Source organism: Globicephala melas, chromosome 2, assembly GCF_963455315.2.
Source record: "Globicephala melas chromosome 2, mGloMel1.2, whole genome shotgun sequence".
Taxonomy (NCBI): Eukaryota; Metazoa; Chordata; class Mammalia; order Artiodactyla; family Delphinidae; genus Globicephala; species Globicephala melas.
Window position 1 is genome coordinate 114,713,401 of NC_083315.2, and position 19,301 is coordinate 114,732,701.

At 34.7% G+C, this 19,301-nt stretch overlaps 1 protein-coding gene across 10 annotated transcripts in view; it reads right to left on the reverse strand.

The window, feature by feature from the left end:
• Positions 1-19,301, reverse strand: part of RALGAPA1 (Ral GTPase activating protein catalytic subunit alpha 1) — a 220,888-nt gene that overhangs the window by 87,615 nt on the left and 113,972 nt on the right. For all 10 annotated transcript variants that reach the window (XR_009563100.1, XM_030854800.2, XM_060294754.2 and 7 more), the window contains 9 exons: positions 18,904-19,080; positions 16,788-16,940; positions 14,105-14,298; positions 13,784-13,882; positions 12,887-13,042; positions 11,148-11,276; positions 6,858-6,983; positions 4,291-4,349; positions 398-506 (listed from right to left, as the gene is read on the reverse strand). Coding sequence is in view for 9 of the 10 variants with exons in the window: in XM_030854800.2 (XP_030710660.1) it covers positions 398-506; positions 4,291-4,349; positions 6,858-6,983; positions 11,148-11,276; positions 12,887-13,042; positions 13,784-13,882; positions 14,105-14,298; positions 16,788-16,940; positions 18,904-19,080 (1,202 nt within the window). In the remaining variant the exon portion in view is untranslated. The remainder of the gene's footprint in view (positions 1-397; positions 507-4,290; positions 4,350-6,857; positions 6,984-11,147; positions 11,277-12,886; positions 13,043-13,783; positions 13,883-14,104; positions 14,299-16,787; positions 16,941-18,903; positions 19,081-19,301) is intronic.

Below are 19,301 nucleotides of genomic sequence, written 5' to 3' on the forward strand. Positions count from 1 at the left end.
AGAGGGCATTTAACTTGAATGATAAAGCCAAAACCTGAATAGCTCAAGAATTCAGGAAGTAATAAAGATCGAAGGGTAGGTTACAAAAATACTGATTAAGAAATGATAAACAGCCTTACAAATGTTGTTAAATGACTGGTTTCCTTTTTAGGAGTCATCCATATTTATCTTAGGGACAAAGCCAAATATATAAAAAGTTGAGATAAAACAGGTCATCACCAAGATATCCTAAAATCAAGAGTAGAACTATTCTTAAGGAAAAAGTCGGAATCAAAGAAATAATGTAATAATGAATTAATTATTCTGTAAGGGCACAATATATAATTAACATTTAGAGAAAAATAATCATACATTCTATACTATCTTAATATAGTCCACTAAATATTTATTTACTTACCTTTAAGGAAACACAAATTACATTCAGAGCTTCCTTAATTTGAGGATGATGAGACTCATGGACTAGTTCTTCACAAATCCAAATACCTAAACTGCAAAGTGCTACACACCTGCAGAAAAGGCAACCAATAATGATACAAATAAAAGTGGATGAGCGTTTAAGTGAAATGACACCACCACCACAACCAAAACACCCACAACCAACCAACCCAGAGTGAACATGCACTGTTTAGGTGAATTAATCAATTTGTTACTCTGTTAATTAATCAATTTATTGCTGTTAATTAATCAATTTGTTACTTAGGAAGATAAAGTGGAGGAAAGCACATCCCCCAAACTCTAAGCCTTATTTTTTCAATTTAATTTAATTTTTATTTTATATTGGAGTATAGTTGATTTACAATATTGTGTGTTTCAGGGTATATAACAAAGTGATTCAGTTATACATATACATACATCCATTCTTTTTCAGATTCTTTTCCCATATAGGTTATTCCAGAATATTGAGTAGAGTTCCCTGTTCTAAGCCTTATTTTCAACTATAATTTATTACCAAGATCATAGGTGGGGATAACACACAGGATCTTTCTAACAAACCCATATTGATAAATTGATATTGTCATAAAGCTTCCCAGACAAATATGCAACCTGCTTTCAAAAAGGAAAGAGTGGGGACTTCCCTGGTGGCACAGTGGTTAAGAATCCACCTGCCAATGCAGGGGGAGCAGGTTCGAGCCCTGGTCCGGGAAGATCCCAAACGCCGTGGAGCAACTAAGCCCGTGTGCCACAACTACTGAACCCACGTGCCACAACTACTGATGCCCGAGCGCCTAGAGCCCATGCTCTGCAACAAGAGAAGCCACTGCAGTAAGAAGCCCATGCACTGCAACCAACAGTAGCCCCTGTTCACCACAACTAGAAAAAGCCTGCGGGCAGCAACGAAGACCGGATGCAGACCAAAATAAATAAATAAATAAATAATTTTTTTTTTTTTTTTAAAAAAGGAAAGTGTAATTTTATTGACTGATAGCAGCAGTCAGTAAGATATTATTTTCATATTTTTTACATTTAACATAGCTAGCTACAAATTCTTCTTAAAACAAATTGGGACCACAAATAAAATTTATACACTTTATAAAGGAATTCCAACAGAAACAGAACTTGGAGATTTTTTGTTCTGTTTCCTCATGTCTTGTGAAACTTCAGTTCCCTACTTCAACTGAGTTTCAGCTTGAAGAAAGTAATCTGATGATCAGAATCAGTAAAAATTCTATTAGTGTGTTCAAGTATAAGCTTCTCATGAAGCATATAATGTTTCTAAGTATTAAAAGAAAGTCAGCTCCTTCTAGTTTCCTGATATATCTTGCATGTCCTGATACTGATATTCTTAAATTAAATTCAGTAGAATGCTAAATTTCAGAACAATTCAATGCAGAAATATTTTTCTTCCTGAACATAATGGATCAGAAGTTAAGTCCCTTCTTTCAGTCCATCAGTGTTAATGCTACTAATTTACTATCAAAACTATAGAAAGTCTTCTATGTGAGGTCTACAGCTTCCTTTCTTCCCTACTGTTGTCCACCCATCAATCTTATGTAACATTTATAGATCTAAATAACCAAGTGACAGCTTTAGCAGTGGAAGGAGCTGTAATCCTAAAATAACAATAAACTCTGAAGTGAAGCAAAGTTCTCCATAGATGCAGCTAACTAAAGACACAGTAAAAGGCACAGACTGGGAGTACAAATGCTTAAGTTTTTGTTTTTTGGTTTTTGCTTTTTAAAGGTTAACATCAGTTTTTGTGTGTGCATGTGTGTGTACAGCTTCCTACATTCTTCAAGATGTCAAAATAATCTAGATTATTCCCAGTATGGCTCAACTTTCTGCTACTAGTCAGATTCTGGGGTATAAGCTTCTAAGGCCTTACATTCCTGAAAAGTATAGGCAAACAAGTTTAGAAAACGTTTAACGTTCGACTTCTGGGATTTTCCTATACTGTCAACGAGCTATCATGTTAATGATTCCCAAGTGTACATCTGGTCAATTATGTTTTAGGCTTTGATATTCTTTCACCTGAGAGGCAATGAAGTTTTTTTTAAAAAAAAAAAAAAAAAAAAAGGCAGGGCTTCCCTGGTGGCACAGTGGTTGAGAGTCCGCCTGCCGATGCAGGGGACACAGGTTCGTGCCCCGGTCTGGGAAGATCCCACATGCCTCGGAGCGGCTAGGCCCGTGAGCCATGGCCGCTGAGCCTGCACGTCCGGAGCCTGTGCTCTGCAACGGGAGAGGCCACAACAGTGAGAGGCCCGCGTACCGCAAAAGAAAAAAAAAGGCAGAAGATGTAGAATCAGAAGCTATAGGTTCAATTCTGGTTCTGCCACTTATTACTTATGCATCTAATAAGGCTCTGAAGACAAACTGTCAGAGTTTTAATCATGGCTCTACATTTTCTGGGTGATAGGGCATATTACTGAAATTCTCTGAGAGTTGTTGTAAAGATTAAGTGAGGTAATAAAGTGTTTAGAACAGTGGCTGACACGTAGAAAAGGCTTAATGAATGTTAGTTTTCTAAGCCATCAGTTTCTTGCTAGCAAAATTGGAAGAATAATGATGATTCCAATAATTTCTTAGAATTGTGATGAGGATTAAATGAAACAATATTATAGGAATATCCTCGTAAACTTAAAAGGTTGTCATTATTAACACAGAAAATGCTAGGGAAAGAATATCGAAAATCATCAAATTTGGGGCTAAAGCTAAAAGAAATGAAAATGTGGGATAATGGAAAAGACAATGTCATTTTCTGGAGTAGCTGAGCAGTATTAAAATAGAATTAATGTTGAAAAAGAATTCACTCAAAAAAACTTGTTTTTAGTTACCTTGGCTATTAAGTAAGAAAAATACACAACTGAATTAAAAAGCTGGAGCTATGTCTCATTTAAGAAAATTGCTCATTACTTTTAGTTGCTGGAAAAAGAAGAGGTTTAACTTAGAATTAGAATCCAAACGGTCAAAGTCATGATCTGTACCTTCATGAACCTTGAGTCAAATAATGTGTAGATTATTGAAAAAGACACAGCTTTGTGGAGGTTCAAGAAATATAAAATAATGATATATGATATTTGGGGGAAAAGAAGGAGCATGGTATGCTATTGGCAACCTGCTTTTTTTTTTAATTGAAGTATAGTTGATTTACAATGTGTTAGTTTCAGGTGTACAGCAAAATGATTCAGTTATATATATATATTCTTTTTCAGATTCTTTTCCATTATAGGTTAGGCAACATCCTGATTTAAATCAACCTTTTTGAGAAAGGTTTAGTAACACAGACAAAATGCCACAGTTTTCACTTCTTAATGAGACATTTAAAAAAAAAACATTCTAAAATCTTATTTACATTCTATTTTTTAAAAATATCCTGATCAAATATTTATAAATATTAATATATACTATTTTCTTAGATATATTACTTTAATAAAATTGAAATTAAAATTGAAAATAAAATTGAATTAAAATATAAAAATATTTTAATTCAATTTAACAAACATTCATTGGGTAACTAGTACCATATTTCAAGGTACTACATAAGAGACGGTGACAAATATAATCTGAAGGGAAAGCAAAATCTACTTAAATAAAATTAAAAGAAATCATTTTGGACACAGAAGGTGAAGATACTGAAGAAGGTGACTAGGATTTTATTTTTTTTACTGAAGGGAAGGTTCATACTTAAATAATGAAAAAATGTATTTAATCATCCAAATAATTTAAATTTGTGATTCAGAATAGCTTTTGTGTATATGAAACAATCTGGACTGCTAAATAATTCCGTTAACTTCTAAAATAAAACTACAAACGCAGAACAGCTATGTCAAGTCTTAAGAATATCTGACTTACCGTGCAGGACCAGAGGGCTCATCTCTTGCCGAGCTTAATACAGTTTTGATTATAAGTTCCTAAAATGAAGGAGAAATATTAGCAATGACTAAGATTTTTCATTCATTTATTTAACAAATATTTATTAAACAGCCACCACGGACCCAGGCACTGTGTCAGGCGCTAGGGATACAATAGCAAAATAAAACAGACATTTTTCGTTCTCATATACATACTTTTAGTATATTCCAATGTTATGCATAAAATTAGCTAAATAAATAAAACAATGGTATGGTCTGAATGTTTGTGCCTTCCCCCCAAATTCGTACATTGCAATCCTAACCCCTGAAGATGATGGTATTAGGAGGTACTTAGGCCATAAGAGTGGGGCCTTTATGAATGGGATTAATGCTCTTATAAATAAGAGACTCCCACAGAGTTCCCTAAGCACCTTCTACTCTGTGAGGACACAGCAAGAAGGCACTGGCTATGAACCAGGAAGAGGGTCTTCACCAGAATGTGATTATGCTAGAGCCTTGATTTTGGACTTAGCTTCCAGAACTGTGAGAAATTTCTGTCACTTATAAGCTACCCAGTCTGTAGTATTTTGTTATAGCAGACAAATGATTTTTGAAATTTATCACCAAATGTATATGTTCAAAAACTTTTTTCCTGATTAGAAGAGTAATAAAATGCTCACTATAAAGATAATTAAAGCAGATTTAAGAGCTCAAAGGTATGAACAAAACTTTTCACAACTTTGAGAATTATCATTTAAAAGAAAGCTTCCTCTTCTTATGTGTGAGTTTTGGGATAAGTGCTAGTTAATAGTTAATATGGTTTTTAAAAATCATTCAATTATTCACTCACTAAGGATTTTTCAGCTATCTAGATTGTAAGCTCCTCAGAGGAGTAACCTTCTACTTATCTTTGTGAATTTAGCACCTAACCCAATGGCTAGCAATGAATAGGTACTTGGAAGCTACCTATTGTTTAAGCCCAAGAGCTTTCTATGTAATAGTGTTATTTTGGTTTTTTCTTTTAATCACTTCAGCCATTACTGCCTATACAATGGCCAGCAAAGGACAAGGCCACTCTGATCATACAAATCACATATAGTAGGCTAGGCTAAGCCCAAACAAACTCAAAACGGCCTAAGCAAACTGAAACTCTTACCTATCTTTGACCTTCAGGATCTTCTGAAAATAGAAGAAACCAAAGCCATTACATCCCTGAATACTAAAGGTCAATTTGTATAGTTTTAATTAAATATCATTATAAATTTGCATCGGCCCCTACAATTTTATGTTTAAGGGAAGTTCACTTGTTTAACAAATGTTTTGGGAGAATATTCTACATGCCAAGCAACGTGTTAAGCTCTGAGGATATAGCAATAACTAAGACCTTGTGGTACTTATTTGTCTAAAGTATAAATCAGACACTGAAAAATAATTACAAGTGTAATTATTACAAATGTTGCACAGAGAAATACAGGTGGTATGGAAAGTATATGCAAAACTACTGACAAAAATTTGATTTAAAACATTTCTTTCAGAGAAAGCACAAGTTTAAAAAAAAATCATCAGCATGACTTCTGAGGAGATAGAATGCCCCTCTCTCGTCCCTTCTTTATTCTCTTTTCCCTTCTAATTCTAGGGCCAATTCAGGTCAAACAGAGACCATCTGGCAATTACTATAACAAGCACAACTTCTTAGGACTGTTAAACCTGTGGGAATTTATAATACATGGGCATTCAGTTAGAGACAGGTCTTGACTTAGTGACGGAATTATTCACTACCACGCACATTGCTGGGTCCAGAGCACTAAGTGCCTTTATCCTAACTACGAAACCTGACCTCACCACTCCCCTCTACCCTGGTCTAAGAATTACTGAGTCCAGAGGACACACCTTCCCCTTCAAACAGAGGCTGACCTCTACAGAGGCACAAAACAACTTTTCACCAATTTTTTTTACTTGAAATTTTTAAAAAGGCTTGTAAACAACAATTAGGGTATGTCTACTCCTAATTAGACACTATCTTTTTTTTTTTTTAAAGATTTACTACCTGGGTAAGCAATTGTATAGACAGTTCAATTTTGCACCATCTCTTATTCAAGCCTGTTAATGCTTCAGGTACATGGGATCTCCACCCCAATTCCACAGTTTCCTATAGCAGACTAGACTATTCCATTACATTGTTTGATTCATCACCTTGGAAAACTGGGAGAAGGAGACAGTCAAATATGCAGGTCGAGTGCCATCTCAATCTTAGAAGCCTTACATTAGCAGCATAGTATATGGCTCATGGGATTTCAATAAATGTTCAGTGAGTGAATGAATGAATCCTAAGATAATGACATGTGAGTGGGTTCAATAATGAGAAAATATTTCCAAAGTAATAGTTATAAAAAAAGGTTATGCTCCTAATGGACATTCCAGCCTTTGTGTCTGAGGGGTACAGCTGGCTAAAGTTCTTTAACAATTGTGTGGATTTCAAGAGGAAAATGAAGAACACAAATTTTACTGAATATACTGTTATGATTATAAAGTCATTTAAACGCTAAAAATTAGCACCTAATTTCTTACCTTAACATCTGTAAATTGAGACACAGCAATATCAGGAATGTTGGGATGGAGAGCAGGCAGTTCACAATATAAGTTGGGAAAGCAAACCAAAGATCCAAGAAGAACTTGTGCTTCCACTCTTGGTGCCTATGTATCAGATTTTAAGAATCTTTAATTATCAGAAAAATTACTTTATTACCTAACCAGATTACACAGGGAAGTCAGAGTACAAGCAAAATTGAAAAGGAAAGGGGAACACAAAAAGATTAGGTTTTCATCTATACTTTCCACTAAAATTACTGTTATTCTCAATAAATGCAATGAACAAATAGTAGAGCTTTCTTTAAGAGCAGCTAATAAGCAGAAATGTGGGTACAGCTACTGAGTATGTAAACAGGAATACAGTTTTCGCTAACAGCATAAAATTACCCTGATTTTGAGGAAAAATATAAATACTTTCATTCCAAAGGCAACTCACACATCGTAACATATTGTTCTAATGAGCAGAAGACTCATGATCTCTAGATTATATCCGTTACTATCTAAGGATGAATAAAGTAACTAAGGATGAAAATGGTCAATATATCTTCAAGACACAGGCATTAGTCTAGATGTGTTTTATGATATTATGCACATGATAAAAACACTACCTATACTACTTACTAAAAACAACATTAGAAATTATGCTTGGACTGCAGATGAAGGTAACTTTTCATCTTTTTTCCTTAGTTGTATTAAGCCATTCCTGAAGTATCAGCACTGAACATTTCTTTTTTCTTCTGCCTTCTTGCATGCCCACCTAACATCAACATCCACCTACTGATAAATTGCTTTGTTTACTAAAATACCTACAAATTGATTTATATGTTTAATAACACCTAACAAAAATGCTAAAACCAATCTATTAGAAATATAAAACTTCTTCTATTTACATGAAACAAGAACCTATCTCCAAAGGATTTCCTTGTTAATAAATGTTATAACAGAGGTGATATTATGATTTTCAACAAAACAACTCATTTACATATTTAAAAAATAATCTAGATTTACAGATACAAGGCCAGCAGTATAATGGGGCGGGGTAAGCTCACATCCACCATCCCGATTTAAAATCAATTTTACTATAAAAATGAAACTGAAAAACACCCCCAATATTTAATGTTAGAGATTAGCTAAGGGTTTTTCTTTAAAGTTGGATAAAAAAACTGGGAATATTCATTTAAGTATGTGGGACATAATGGGAGGAAGAACTGGAATGGAACTGTAATTAAGAAAGGCAAAACCTAATCAAATTACTTTGAAATCTGCCTGGGGGCGGGGGATTAACAAAAGGAAGATGATATGTGTGGGATCTAAAATGAAACTCCAAAGAGCAAGATTTAGACTGTGTATCTCCAACACCGTCCAGAGGAAAAGACTGCCCATAACCTTACAGTGGAGATGTGTCAGGTTTAATTCTTGTAATGATTTGGCTTCCTATGCAGGCTTTCTCAATAGGTGTTCCTCATAAGAACCACAGAAAACAGAAAACAACTGTTTTTAAAATTTTCCCAAGGATGTTACAAAAGTAGTATCCTTCTAGATAGGAGGACGGTTTAGTCACATAAACTGGATGCCTGGGCTTCCCTGGTGGTGCAGTGGTTGAGAATCTGCCTGCCAATGCAGGGGACATGGGTTCGAGCCCTGGTCTGGGAAGATCCCACATGCCGCGGAGCAACTGGGCCCGTGAGCCACAGCTACTGAGCCTGTGTGTCTGGAGCTTGTGCTCCGCAACAAGAGAGGCTGCGACAGTGAGAGGCCCGCGCACCGCGATGAAGAGTGGCCCCCGCTCGCCGCAACTAGAGAAAGCCCTCGTGCAGAAATGAAGACCCAACACGGCCAAAAAACCAATAATAAATAAATAAATTTAAAATGGATGCCTAAGGACATCAGGGCTGTAGGAAATGTGCCAACTACTCATCTGGAATAATCAGCCAACTGAACAGTTATAGTTTTCATAGTAAATGCATTAAAAAATGGCATTGGTTTATGCATCAGGCTCCTCTGAGTTCTATCAGCTTTTGCCAGTATCCAAGAGATTGATAATCTGTGTACTCTGTTAATACTAAAATAGCCTTGTAACTTGTTTACCATCTTTAGTTTGTCTTCCATTTAATCTATTCCCAGTTTAATACACTTATTTAACATTAGCAAAGATTTAATCATCTCTCTCCCTACTTTAAAAAATTCAACTGTTTATCTAATATAAAATATAGCATTATAATCTGATCCCTGGCATTAACAGACCCTCCAAGATATAGTCTAAAGCAGTGCTTCTCAATCTTTACTGTCCATACCAATTATTTGGGATATAGTTAAAATATATATTCTGTTTCAGTAGGTCTGGGATGAGGTCTGAGATTCTGCATGCCAAATGTTTCCGGTGTGCAGACCACATTTTGGGTAGCTGGGATCTAAAGTACCTTTCTGTTCTTTGTGTCTACTACTCTCTAGTTAGACTAACTAGCTTGTAAACAAAATGAATTATTTGTCATTCCTAGGACACAGCTTACTCATGCCTGTTTCCCTATGCCTGGAATACCTTCCCCCTTCTCCATTTTCACTCATAAAAATACTACTAATCTTTCACGGACCTACTCAAATATCTTTTCCATGGAACCTCCTGATATCCCTTAAAAAAAAAAAGATCTCTCCTCTGTCTTAATTACCCAATAATTTTATTTTGTTTAACAAACACTTAAATTGCACATACAATGTGTCATATAATGTTCCAACCATGTTACAAATACTAACTCAAATCCCCATAAAATAACCAGATGAGGAAGGTTACCTCCATTTTATAGATGAAGAAACTTAGACACAGAGAAATCAAGTAACTTGCACAAGGTCTCACCGCTAATTAAGTGGCAGAGCTGGGATTTGAACCCATGCTTTTAACCACTATGCTAAGCTCCTCCTACTGGTACCTCTTTGTTGTCCTACATTCTATAGTTGTTAATATATTTTTCTATCTTCCCAGCAGCAGACTATATGCTCCCTGAGTACAACGTGTATCTCATTTATTCTATATCCTTCTATATTCCACACAAAGGAACACTTTGTACACAAGGGGAAACAAAAGTATAATAACCACAAAAGGGCTTAGCACCATGTTGAACACATACTAAGTGCTGAATATATATTTACAGATTCAATTAATAAATACCTATAACCATGATGCTGTGCCAGGCCCTGAAGATACCAAGATAAGTAAGACATGATCACTGTTCTCCAGGAACTAGGGAAACAGGGTTAATAACTAGCTATAAATATAGGTTGTTCTCTTATTTGCACATTTCCTCTAGGTGACTGTATCCAGTTTCATGGCTTTCAATAGCATCTGTAAGCTAATGTCTCCCAGTTTTACATTTTTGGTCCAGACATCTCCTTTGAGATCCTGACTTGTATATACAGTGGCCCTTCTGACATCTCATGGGTGTCTAACAGGCAGCTTCCTATGCCCCAAATAGAACTCCTTTTCATTCACTGTTGGTCTTTTGCAGCTTATAAATGAAATAACATGTTAAACTGCTTTGCAAGTTTTATAACTAGCACTAGTCAAGTATGACTGATTTTTCTTTCCCAAATACTTTTAGTTTTTCCCAGTAGACATTCAGTTATTTCTCATTTATACTTTGTTCCAGGGTAATCTTTCTAAAATACAAATGTGATCATGTCACTCTGCTTAAAATCTTTCAACGGCTACTCATTCTTTCCTTAGGATGAAATCTAACCTCTTGAGCACTACAAACAGAGTTACTGCCTTCCTCCTTAGTTCACTTCTGCCACTTATATCTGAACATGTTCCAGTTATACTAAGTTACCTGGCATTGTCTCACAGCTCCAAACTGTATGAAAAATCCTCACATGCTGTTTTAGAGTTTACTCCTAGAGCATATTTCTGGCTTACCTCACCTATATTTCTTTCTTCTCTTTTGCTATAGCTCATTGCCCATTTTCAAAATTTTCTTCCCTCCCTGTTTGTTTCCTTAGATTTCCTCAATTTTAAATTGTTTTGCTTATCAGATTTAACCCATTTTTGTAGCTCCTGGGTCAATTTATCAAATAATTTTAGTACTTTCTTACACTTCAGAATTGTTTACTTTTTTTTTTAAAGTGGGAGAGACAATCAATTCTAATTAAATTACATATCTTCCTGAATATCAGTTTGTTATATTTTATCAACAATGGCTCTTCCTTTGTTGCTCTGTTAGATGAATCTTGGTTAACCGCAGTTTGTTATATTATGAAGGACAGGAAATAAAAACTTACATTGAGAAAAGCTGAAGAAGCCACTCTACCAGCTGCTACAATAAAATCCATAATAAGCATTGTGGCACCAGGCAAACCAAGTGAAAAAAATTGAGGTGAGCAGTGCTTGATGATTGTATTGACAATATCCTTAGGAATAAAGAAAAGAGGAGAAGAAAAATATCACAAATGTAATCTTGGGTATCAGCTAATCAATATCCTTAAAAATAGACATGTATGAAATAATAAAACAGGTAATAACTATAACTCGTTGGCTAACTGGAAAGACTAATTTTAATTCTTCCAAATAATCCATGCTTTGTACTATATTTTGTCACAGGAAAGTAAACTGCAAACACTTTTCTTTTTAACTGACATCAATACAGCATTTTTTTTTTTTTTCACCCTAGAGAGCCAGTTAGAAGGGTCTCTACTTCGGAGGGTTAAAAATATAAGGCCCAGGCTTCCCTGGTGGCGCAGTGGTTGAGAGTCCGCCTGCTGATGCAGGGGACAAGGGTTTGTGCCCTGGTCCGGGAAGATCCCACATGCTGTGGAGGGGCTGGGCCCGTGAGCCATGGCCGCTGAGCCTGCGCATCCGGAGCCTGTGCTCTGCAACGGGAGAGGCCACAACAGTGAGAGGCCTGCGTACCACAAAAAAAAAAAAAAAAAAAAAAATACGGCCCATGTGTTGTAAAACTTAATTGCAGAGTAGTTCCTTCTGCCACCTATTTGCTTCCACGTGATAACTCTGATGTCTGAAGTTGCATGACCTGTTATGTGGCAACTGGAGAAATTCTCTTTTTTAGAAAAATTGAAGTCCTTTGATGATAGACATCTAGCCTCAGAAATCCAGAGGTAGGCATTTTTAAGGGAATATTCTCAACTTGGTTGTTCATTCATTTTGCCTTTGGAATTTACCATGAGGATGCAGTATAGCAGGTTGTATTACTCAATCCAATTTAAATGAACGCTCTTTATCCAGTAATTAAGAATATCATTTTATTTGAGACATGTTTATAAGGTAGAACACAATAATTATTTCAAATTAACACAAGAAGTTTTTTCACTTTTCAGAAAGATACATTATCATCTTTTAATATTAATTTAATGCTCCTGAAATGAACTGCAAGTGAAATTTAACCACGTTGTGATTACAAACATTTACATTACTTTGACAGGCAACTTCCTGTACTTTTCAATTTTATGGCCAGGATCAAGACCTGTGAAGTAATGTTCTAGAGACATATTTATGACTATCTAATGTAATGACTATATTGATGCAAATCAATATACTTGTCACTATGGTAATACAATTTATAAAAATAAGAAAATGTGATGTGCTGACTCTTAGAGTAGAAAAAAACCTCTGACTGCTGCATGACTAGCTGAGCAAATACCTAAGTCCCAATTGCCAGTTATCAAGTAACAATTACAAAATACCTAACAATAAGTACATTAGGACATTAAAGGAAGATGTTGTCCGTGTAAGCAAAGGATGTTTTAATCTCTTCAAAGAGTGAACAGTTCTTATAACATTAGAAGAAAGATGCACTTAATAATCAAGTCAATCTCCCAACTACAACAGCTTGTTTTGAAACTATGTTTCAGAATAAATGAGGTTATAAATGGAATAAATCTGTAAATAAATTACAATATAAGGGAATGTTTTTAATTCTACACCTTGAAAGTCAAGAGTTAAACAGAATAAAGAATCAAAGATAAACTTATAAAGCGACTTGTTACAAAGTACATATATTTACCTGGTCAATATGAAGTAATCCACAGTGCATTATGTTGTAGAAGTGTGTTAGGAAATCTCTATTTGGAGAAACATCTTGTCTTCTTTTCATTGTATTACAAATAAGTTTATAGGCGTGTAATTTACCTTGCTTATATTTATCAGTTAACATGGTTGCCTACAATTGAAAGATGTTGTTTTTAATACTCAAAACCAAATACTGTTTGTTAAATACTGAAACAATTGAATATAGCAAGCTATATATTTGTTTTCATTTATTTCTATGTTGGCCCATTTTCTTTAATGAACTAAATATCAGGATTCCTGAAATTATTTTTATCATTAAAATGATACAATGTAGGTGTGAATAACTATACACTGTTTTACTTAGGAAAATGCACCAAACATATCATATAATACTTACAAGAATTAGTTCTTTAGAAGTACTAGCATATTCTATAACACAAAACTGAGGTTTACATTTCATTTAAATACAATAAAAACATAATTTACTATATTCATTTTTGTTTTAGTAATAAAAATGATGCAACCTAAATAATAATTTTGCTAGGCCCACTCTCCTCTCTATATAACCCCTAATGGTTAGTTAAAAATTAAGTGTTCTACAGGGAACTATATTCAATATCCTGTGATAAACCATAATGAAAAAGTATGTATATATATATGTATAACTGAATCGCTTTGCTTGCTGCAGAGTAGAAATTAACACAACATTGTAAATCAACTATACTTCAATAAATTTTAACAAAAGCAAAAAAACACAAAAACACACAAAAAACAAAACTAAGTGCTCTAGAAGACTACACAATAGTCTTCTCTCTCTCTACTGTTTGAGACTGACCACATACTTATTTACTAAATGAAACTTTTTAATTAATATTTTATATATTAAGCTTACCTTGAAAAGCCAAGGTGTAAGAATTCTCAGTGGAGGAATTAAAACCGGTGGAGAAGGGGAGGTCAGGTTATCAGTTGAAATGCCGAGGTTATCTCTAATCTGTAATTTTCAAATAAAATGCAACAAACCTATGAAAAGTGTTCTCTTTCCCAGTTTGTTTTACCTTAAACTTGAGATCTAGTTCCTACCACTAACAATATATTTAAACATGGTTAAGGCATCAGTTCGTAGTGCGGGGGTGGATGTTATCTAAGGCTTTTTCTGTACTTCTTAATACTTTATTTTTCTTTCCTTCTCCCTTTTTATCTTTTTCTTTTTTACCTTAGCTAGATTCTGCCAAAGTTCACAGAGGTAATCAAAAACTTGAGCATGTATTTCAGGATCCATAATAGCGTTGACATCTCCCAAAATACCTAGCATTCTTCGCCACATTACAGTAGCAACATCAGCATGCCATCCTGTGAGAGTGCCCCCTGCCATCACACTACAGCATTCAGATGGAAATTCACTGATTTCTATAGAAAAAAATAATTCACTGGTGTCAGTAATTTTTCTAGAGAATTGATCACAAAAACACATAGGAGTCAAATTAATAATCTTAAATATCTACAAAAGTGAATAAAAGAAATGTTAAGATGCATCAGTGTTATTTTTTCCTGGTAAGGTCAAAACCTCGCTAGTTCATAATTCCTTATTTTGACAATAATTACTTATGCAATAGGGCATCTATCTAGATTTACCTAAGGAGAAAATGATGCAGATAACAGATGGAGAAATTTACATTTGACATAAAGATCATATTTATAAGTACATACTCTCTATTTAACCTAATAGCTACTTCAAGTTCCATCATCAAATTAACAGAAAATCTCAGGCTGAAGGCAGATCCTGTAGGAAGTCTTCCTAAGCCTATTTCTTTGTAATTAAACCTTCCGAAGAAATATATTTCTGTATTTCACAATTAAGTCAGGCCTAGCATTAAAAGGGATATCACAATGGCATGAAAAAAATAATTTAAATATAATCTAAAATTTCCATAATTACATTTATTTTGTTTATTAATACTGGCATGATTATATATAAGACATATAGGTAACCTAGGGTCTTAGTCTCATTTCTGTCACTAATTATGTGATATTGTACAAATTATTTAATAACCTCCCTGAAGCTACAGCTCCTCATCTGTAAAATAGATGCTTTAGGTAGGTATCATTATAGATCTCCTCCAGCTTAAAAAGAAAAAAAAAGCCATAATTCTATGCAATGTATATAACGGAAAAGGCAAAATCACTAGAAAGTCAGTAAAGACTTTTTCCTGCTTGATAATATGTCAGTGTACTGATAATTTACAAAGTCATACACAGTATATGTACATCCTTTACTCTTAATGTTTAACTTTTTTCTCTGCATGTAAAGTGTACAATAACTGAGTATATTATTAAAAAGTTACTGGACAGTCTTTCACAATAATAAAAACAGGTTTCTGGTGTAAATTCACTAAAATAAAATTTTAAAAAAACACTACAGGGTTAACCATCACTGTTAACATCTCCCTATTCTACAGAACCTTCATAATATAGTGATAACTCAACTGATTGGTAACTATGAAGGACATTATTGGAACAACTGAGGATAACTGACTATAGACTAAAATTGCAATGATGTATCAATGTTAAATATCCTGAACGTGGCCCTTATATTATGGTTATGTAGGAAATGTATACTTATTTTTAGGACATACTTGCTCAAGTGTTTAGGTGTAAAGGGTCTGATACTTGCAATTCACTCTTAAATGGCTCAGAAAAAAAAAAGGTGGGTACGGTGGGGTTGTTTTAATGGGTGTGTGTGTGTGTGTGTGTGTGTACAGGTAGAGAGAAAGATAAAGTGGTAAAATATTAACAACTGGTGAATTTATCTGAAGGATTTATGGGTATTCATTTTACTAGTCTTGCAACTTTTCCATGAGTTTGAAATTTTTTCCAAATGTTGGGGAAAAAGCTGAAAATAAAAACCAAAAAACTGCAGGCCAAGAGGAGGAAAGAAAAGGTCAGAAATAATCTACAAACCAGAAAATCAGGGCTAGGTAATTGCATATTAAGAGAATGAGGGCTTCCCTGGTGGTGCAGTGGTTGAGAGTCCGCCTGCCGATGCAGGGGACACGGGTTTGTGCCCCGGTCTGGGAAGATCCCACATGCTGTGGAGCAGCTGGGCCCGTGAGCCATGGCCACTGAGCCTGCATGTCCGGAGCCTGTGCTCTGCAACGGGAGAGGCCGCAACAGTGAGAGGCCCACGTACCTCAAAAAAAAAAAAAAAAAAAAAAAAAGAGAGAATGAGTACCTTAAAAGGGGGGGCGGGGGGCAGAAGTCACATGGTTTTAAATTTCTTCCTTTGGCCAGAGAGTAAATGTGCTGCACTACCAATGAAAACTAGTGTTTTACATTATTCATTATAAATATCTTATCAGTTGTGTCCTTGACCAAATTTTCTGGCATATTTTCAAAATGACTTTTTATCCTGATGCTTGTTACATGATGTAGAACTTAACAAAAATAACTTTTTATTAACTTGCAGTTTCTAAGGTTTCCTAGTCACTTTTAAACATTTACTTAAATATAAAAATACTTCATTTGGACTGCCTACTTTGATTCAGCAGGTTCTTCAGATAAAATATTAAGAATAACGATGCCAAATTATGTATTTCCTGCTTTAGGAAATGGTAATGTAAATGATAATATAACATACAAAAATAATGTAACCACTAATACCAGGACTATAATCAACTATAATAAAATAACAAAAATCAGAATGCAAATATCTTTCTTTAAGGGCAAGAAAAAAAATGTTATACTAATTAATTTCCCAAAGACAGAAAAGTCCAAAAGACTTATAATAATATTTACATAACATATATAAAATAACCAAATTTAATATGCCTTATTTAAGATCTCCTGACACTAATGCCCTGAAAGGAAAGAATGGCAAAGATCTAATTTCCAAATATTGCCTAGGTCATCTGGCGTCTGTAGAACAGAGTGGTGGAGCTTCTCATCGAGCTGTAGATCCTTTTGTTCCATGTGATCTATATTCAGTGTGGAAGGAGAAGGTGTCTGTGACCTGGATCCCAGAGCTGAATGGACTGGAGAAGCACTTTCTGAACCTGTAAATATAATTTCATAAAATTACCACAAAGAATATATTCAATACCCTCTACCTAAGATGTAATGCTTAAAAGCCCAATAAAACACAAACTGAAAACATCAAAAGATAAATCAGGTTATAAACTGGCCAAAGAGGTCAATAAAATCATAATACTGTACAAGATTTCATATCTAGCAGTCTCATTCCATGTCTACTATGGGACTAGTGTGGAATGAGAACTGGACATACCAATTAATAGGGGCCATCAGTGAGAGCAAGAATGCCTACTTCCATTCCTGGTCCAGCTATAGAAACTCTGGTACCCACTGCTACTTTATTTCACTTACTTCAGGCTTGAGGCAATTCAGGAGAAGAGAAACTTGCCCATTGCTATACGCCACTAACATTGCTAGCCTTGACATCTTTCATTTAAAAGCATATTTTTGAGAGTCAGCTATGGTTTTGCATATATTAGCATTTAATTCCTTTTTTATTGCTGAGTACTATTTCAATGAATACTGGATGGATGAATACATTACAATTTGATTATTCATTCACTGGTTAATGGATATTTGGACTATTTTCAATTTAGCTACTGTACATAATGCTGTTATGAACTTTCACATACAAATGTCTGAAATAAATACCTAGGAATGGTCATATGGTAAATGTATGCTTAATTTTAAAAGATACTGCCGTATTTTTGCAGAGTGGCCCTACCATTTTGCATTCCCATTACAATAATGTAATGTATGATATTTCCAGTTGCTCCACTCTCTTCAACACTGGTATTGTGTTTTTAACTTGAGCTGATTTATTATGTGTATAGTTGTACCTCATGGATTATTTATATTCCCTCATTACTAGTAATGTTGAGTATCTTTTCATCCAAATTTTCATCTAAATTTATGTTTAAGGACAACTACAGTAAAAGGTGTTTATTGTAAAATAAGAATTCTTCTTTGAGTAGTAACTTAAATTCTGTAACGATCAGACTGTGGATACAACCAAACTGGCTCCTATTTGGATACAACCAAACTGGCTCAGCCCTCATTCTGCAATGTGCAGGCTAAAGTTCTTACTTATCCTCTGGTAGAAAAGATGTGGAATAGAAGAATGTGAAAACATAGGATGGGTTCCTGTGAGTATTTCACTGGCCGAATTTCATCAGTTTGATTTGGCTGAAGAAATGTGCCTAATTCAGACAGGCAGACATCACTGCTCCAGTCTTTCAAGTTCCAGCCAACCACAGGATGCAAAAACCACCCTATTGATATTTCATCCATCATCCATCAAAGGGGTGTCAAACTGCAGTAGGAACCAGAGTGAATCTGGATAATACAGTGGAACTCTTGAAGTATGGGCCACAGGCTGCTCAGGCTCCCTCTGGTCACGGTACTGCTCTTGGAATAATGTGGCCCTGCCTTTCATGACTCAATTTCTTGGACCCCACTTGTCATATTATTGTCAGGTTTGACCACACACAAAAAGTTGCTGAAAAGCATAATTTACTATATTAATTTACTATATAAATACAGAATATTAGTATACTGAGAAACAGACCTTATTTTAGGTAGTGTGCTTTATGTTTGCAATAATAAATAGTTTACCAAAGAAATCTACAAAAATCTAGGCTAACTCTGAAAATCAATGAAAAAGGTAAAGTGCAGTACCTCAACTTTTTTTGGTTATTTATTTAAAAATTGCTGCAGGAAATGCTCTGGTGCAAACATACACAAAATTTTGCCTATGGTATTAGGAGTTCATAGAGTTCCCTGAAGCTTATCCATGTGGACTCCAGGTCAAAAAACTCTTATATTAATGTTTTTTTCCCTCCATTGTTACATAAAGATGAGTGAAAAAAATAATACTTAAATAGTAATAAGTAATACATAAAATCTATCAAATATAAGTCTGAAAAGGTTCTTTGGTGGCTTAAAAAAAAATGCACTTAAGGAATACACTCCCTTGAGTAACTTTACCAGTAACCGTTGCAACTTCAGTACAAAAAGCTTGTTGATTAAGACTGCTTGTTTCCGAATCGATGTGAAGTGTGGTTAGACTAGCCACTTCTTGCTCTTCAGCACTCTGATAATGGCCAGAACCTGAATCCACATCAGCAGAGGATGCATTCCCAGTATCAGCTCCAAAGCCAAAATCTATAGGCAGAAGAAATGCTAGTGTACAGAAGTTCCAATTATAAAACAAAAATATTTACAAAAGAGACACAGCTACTTCATCAAAACAATTAAATATGAACATTCCCCCCAAATTAATTCTATTTACATACCACTCAGGCAAGGGTAAACCATGTTAACACTTTGAAATTTATAATTAGAAACAAATTTTTAAAGATCCTCATAGCCTATTATTATCAAAA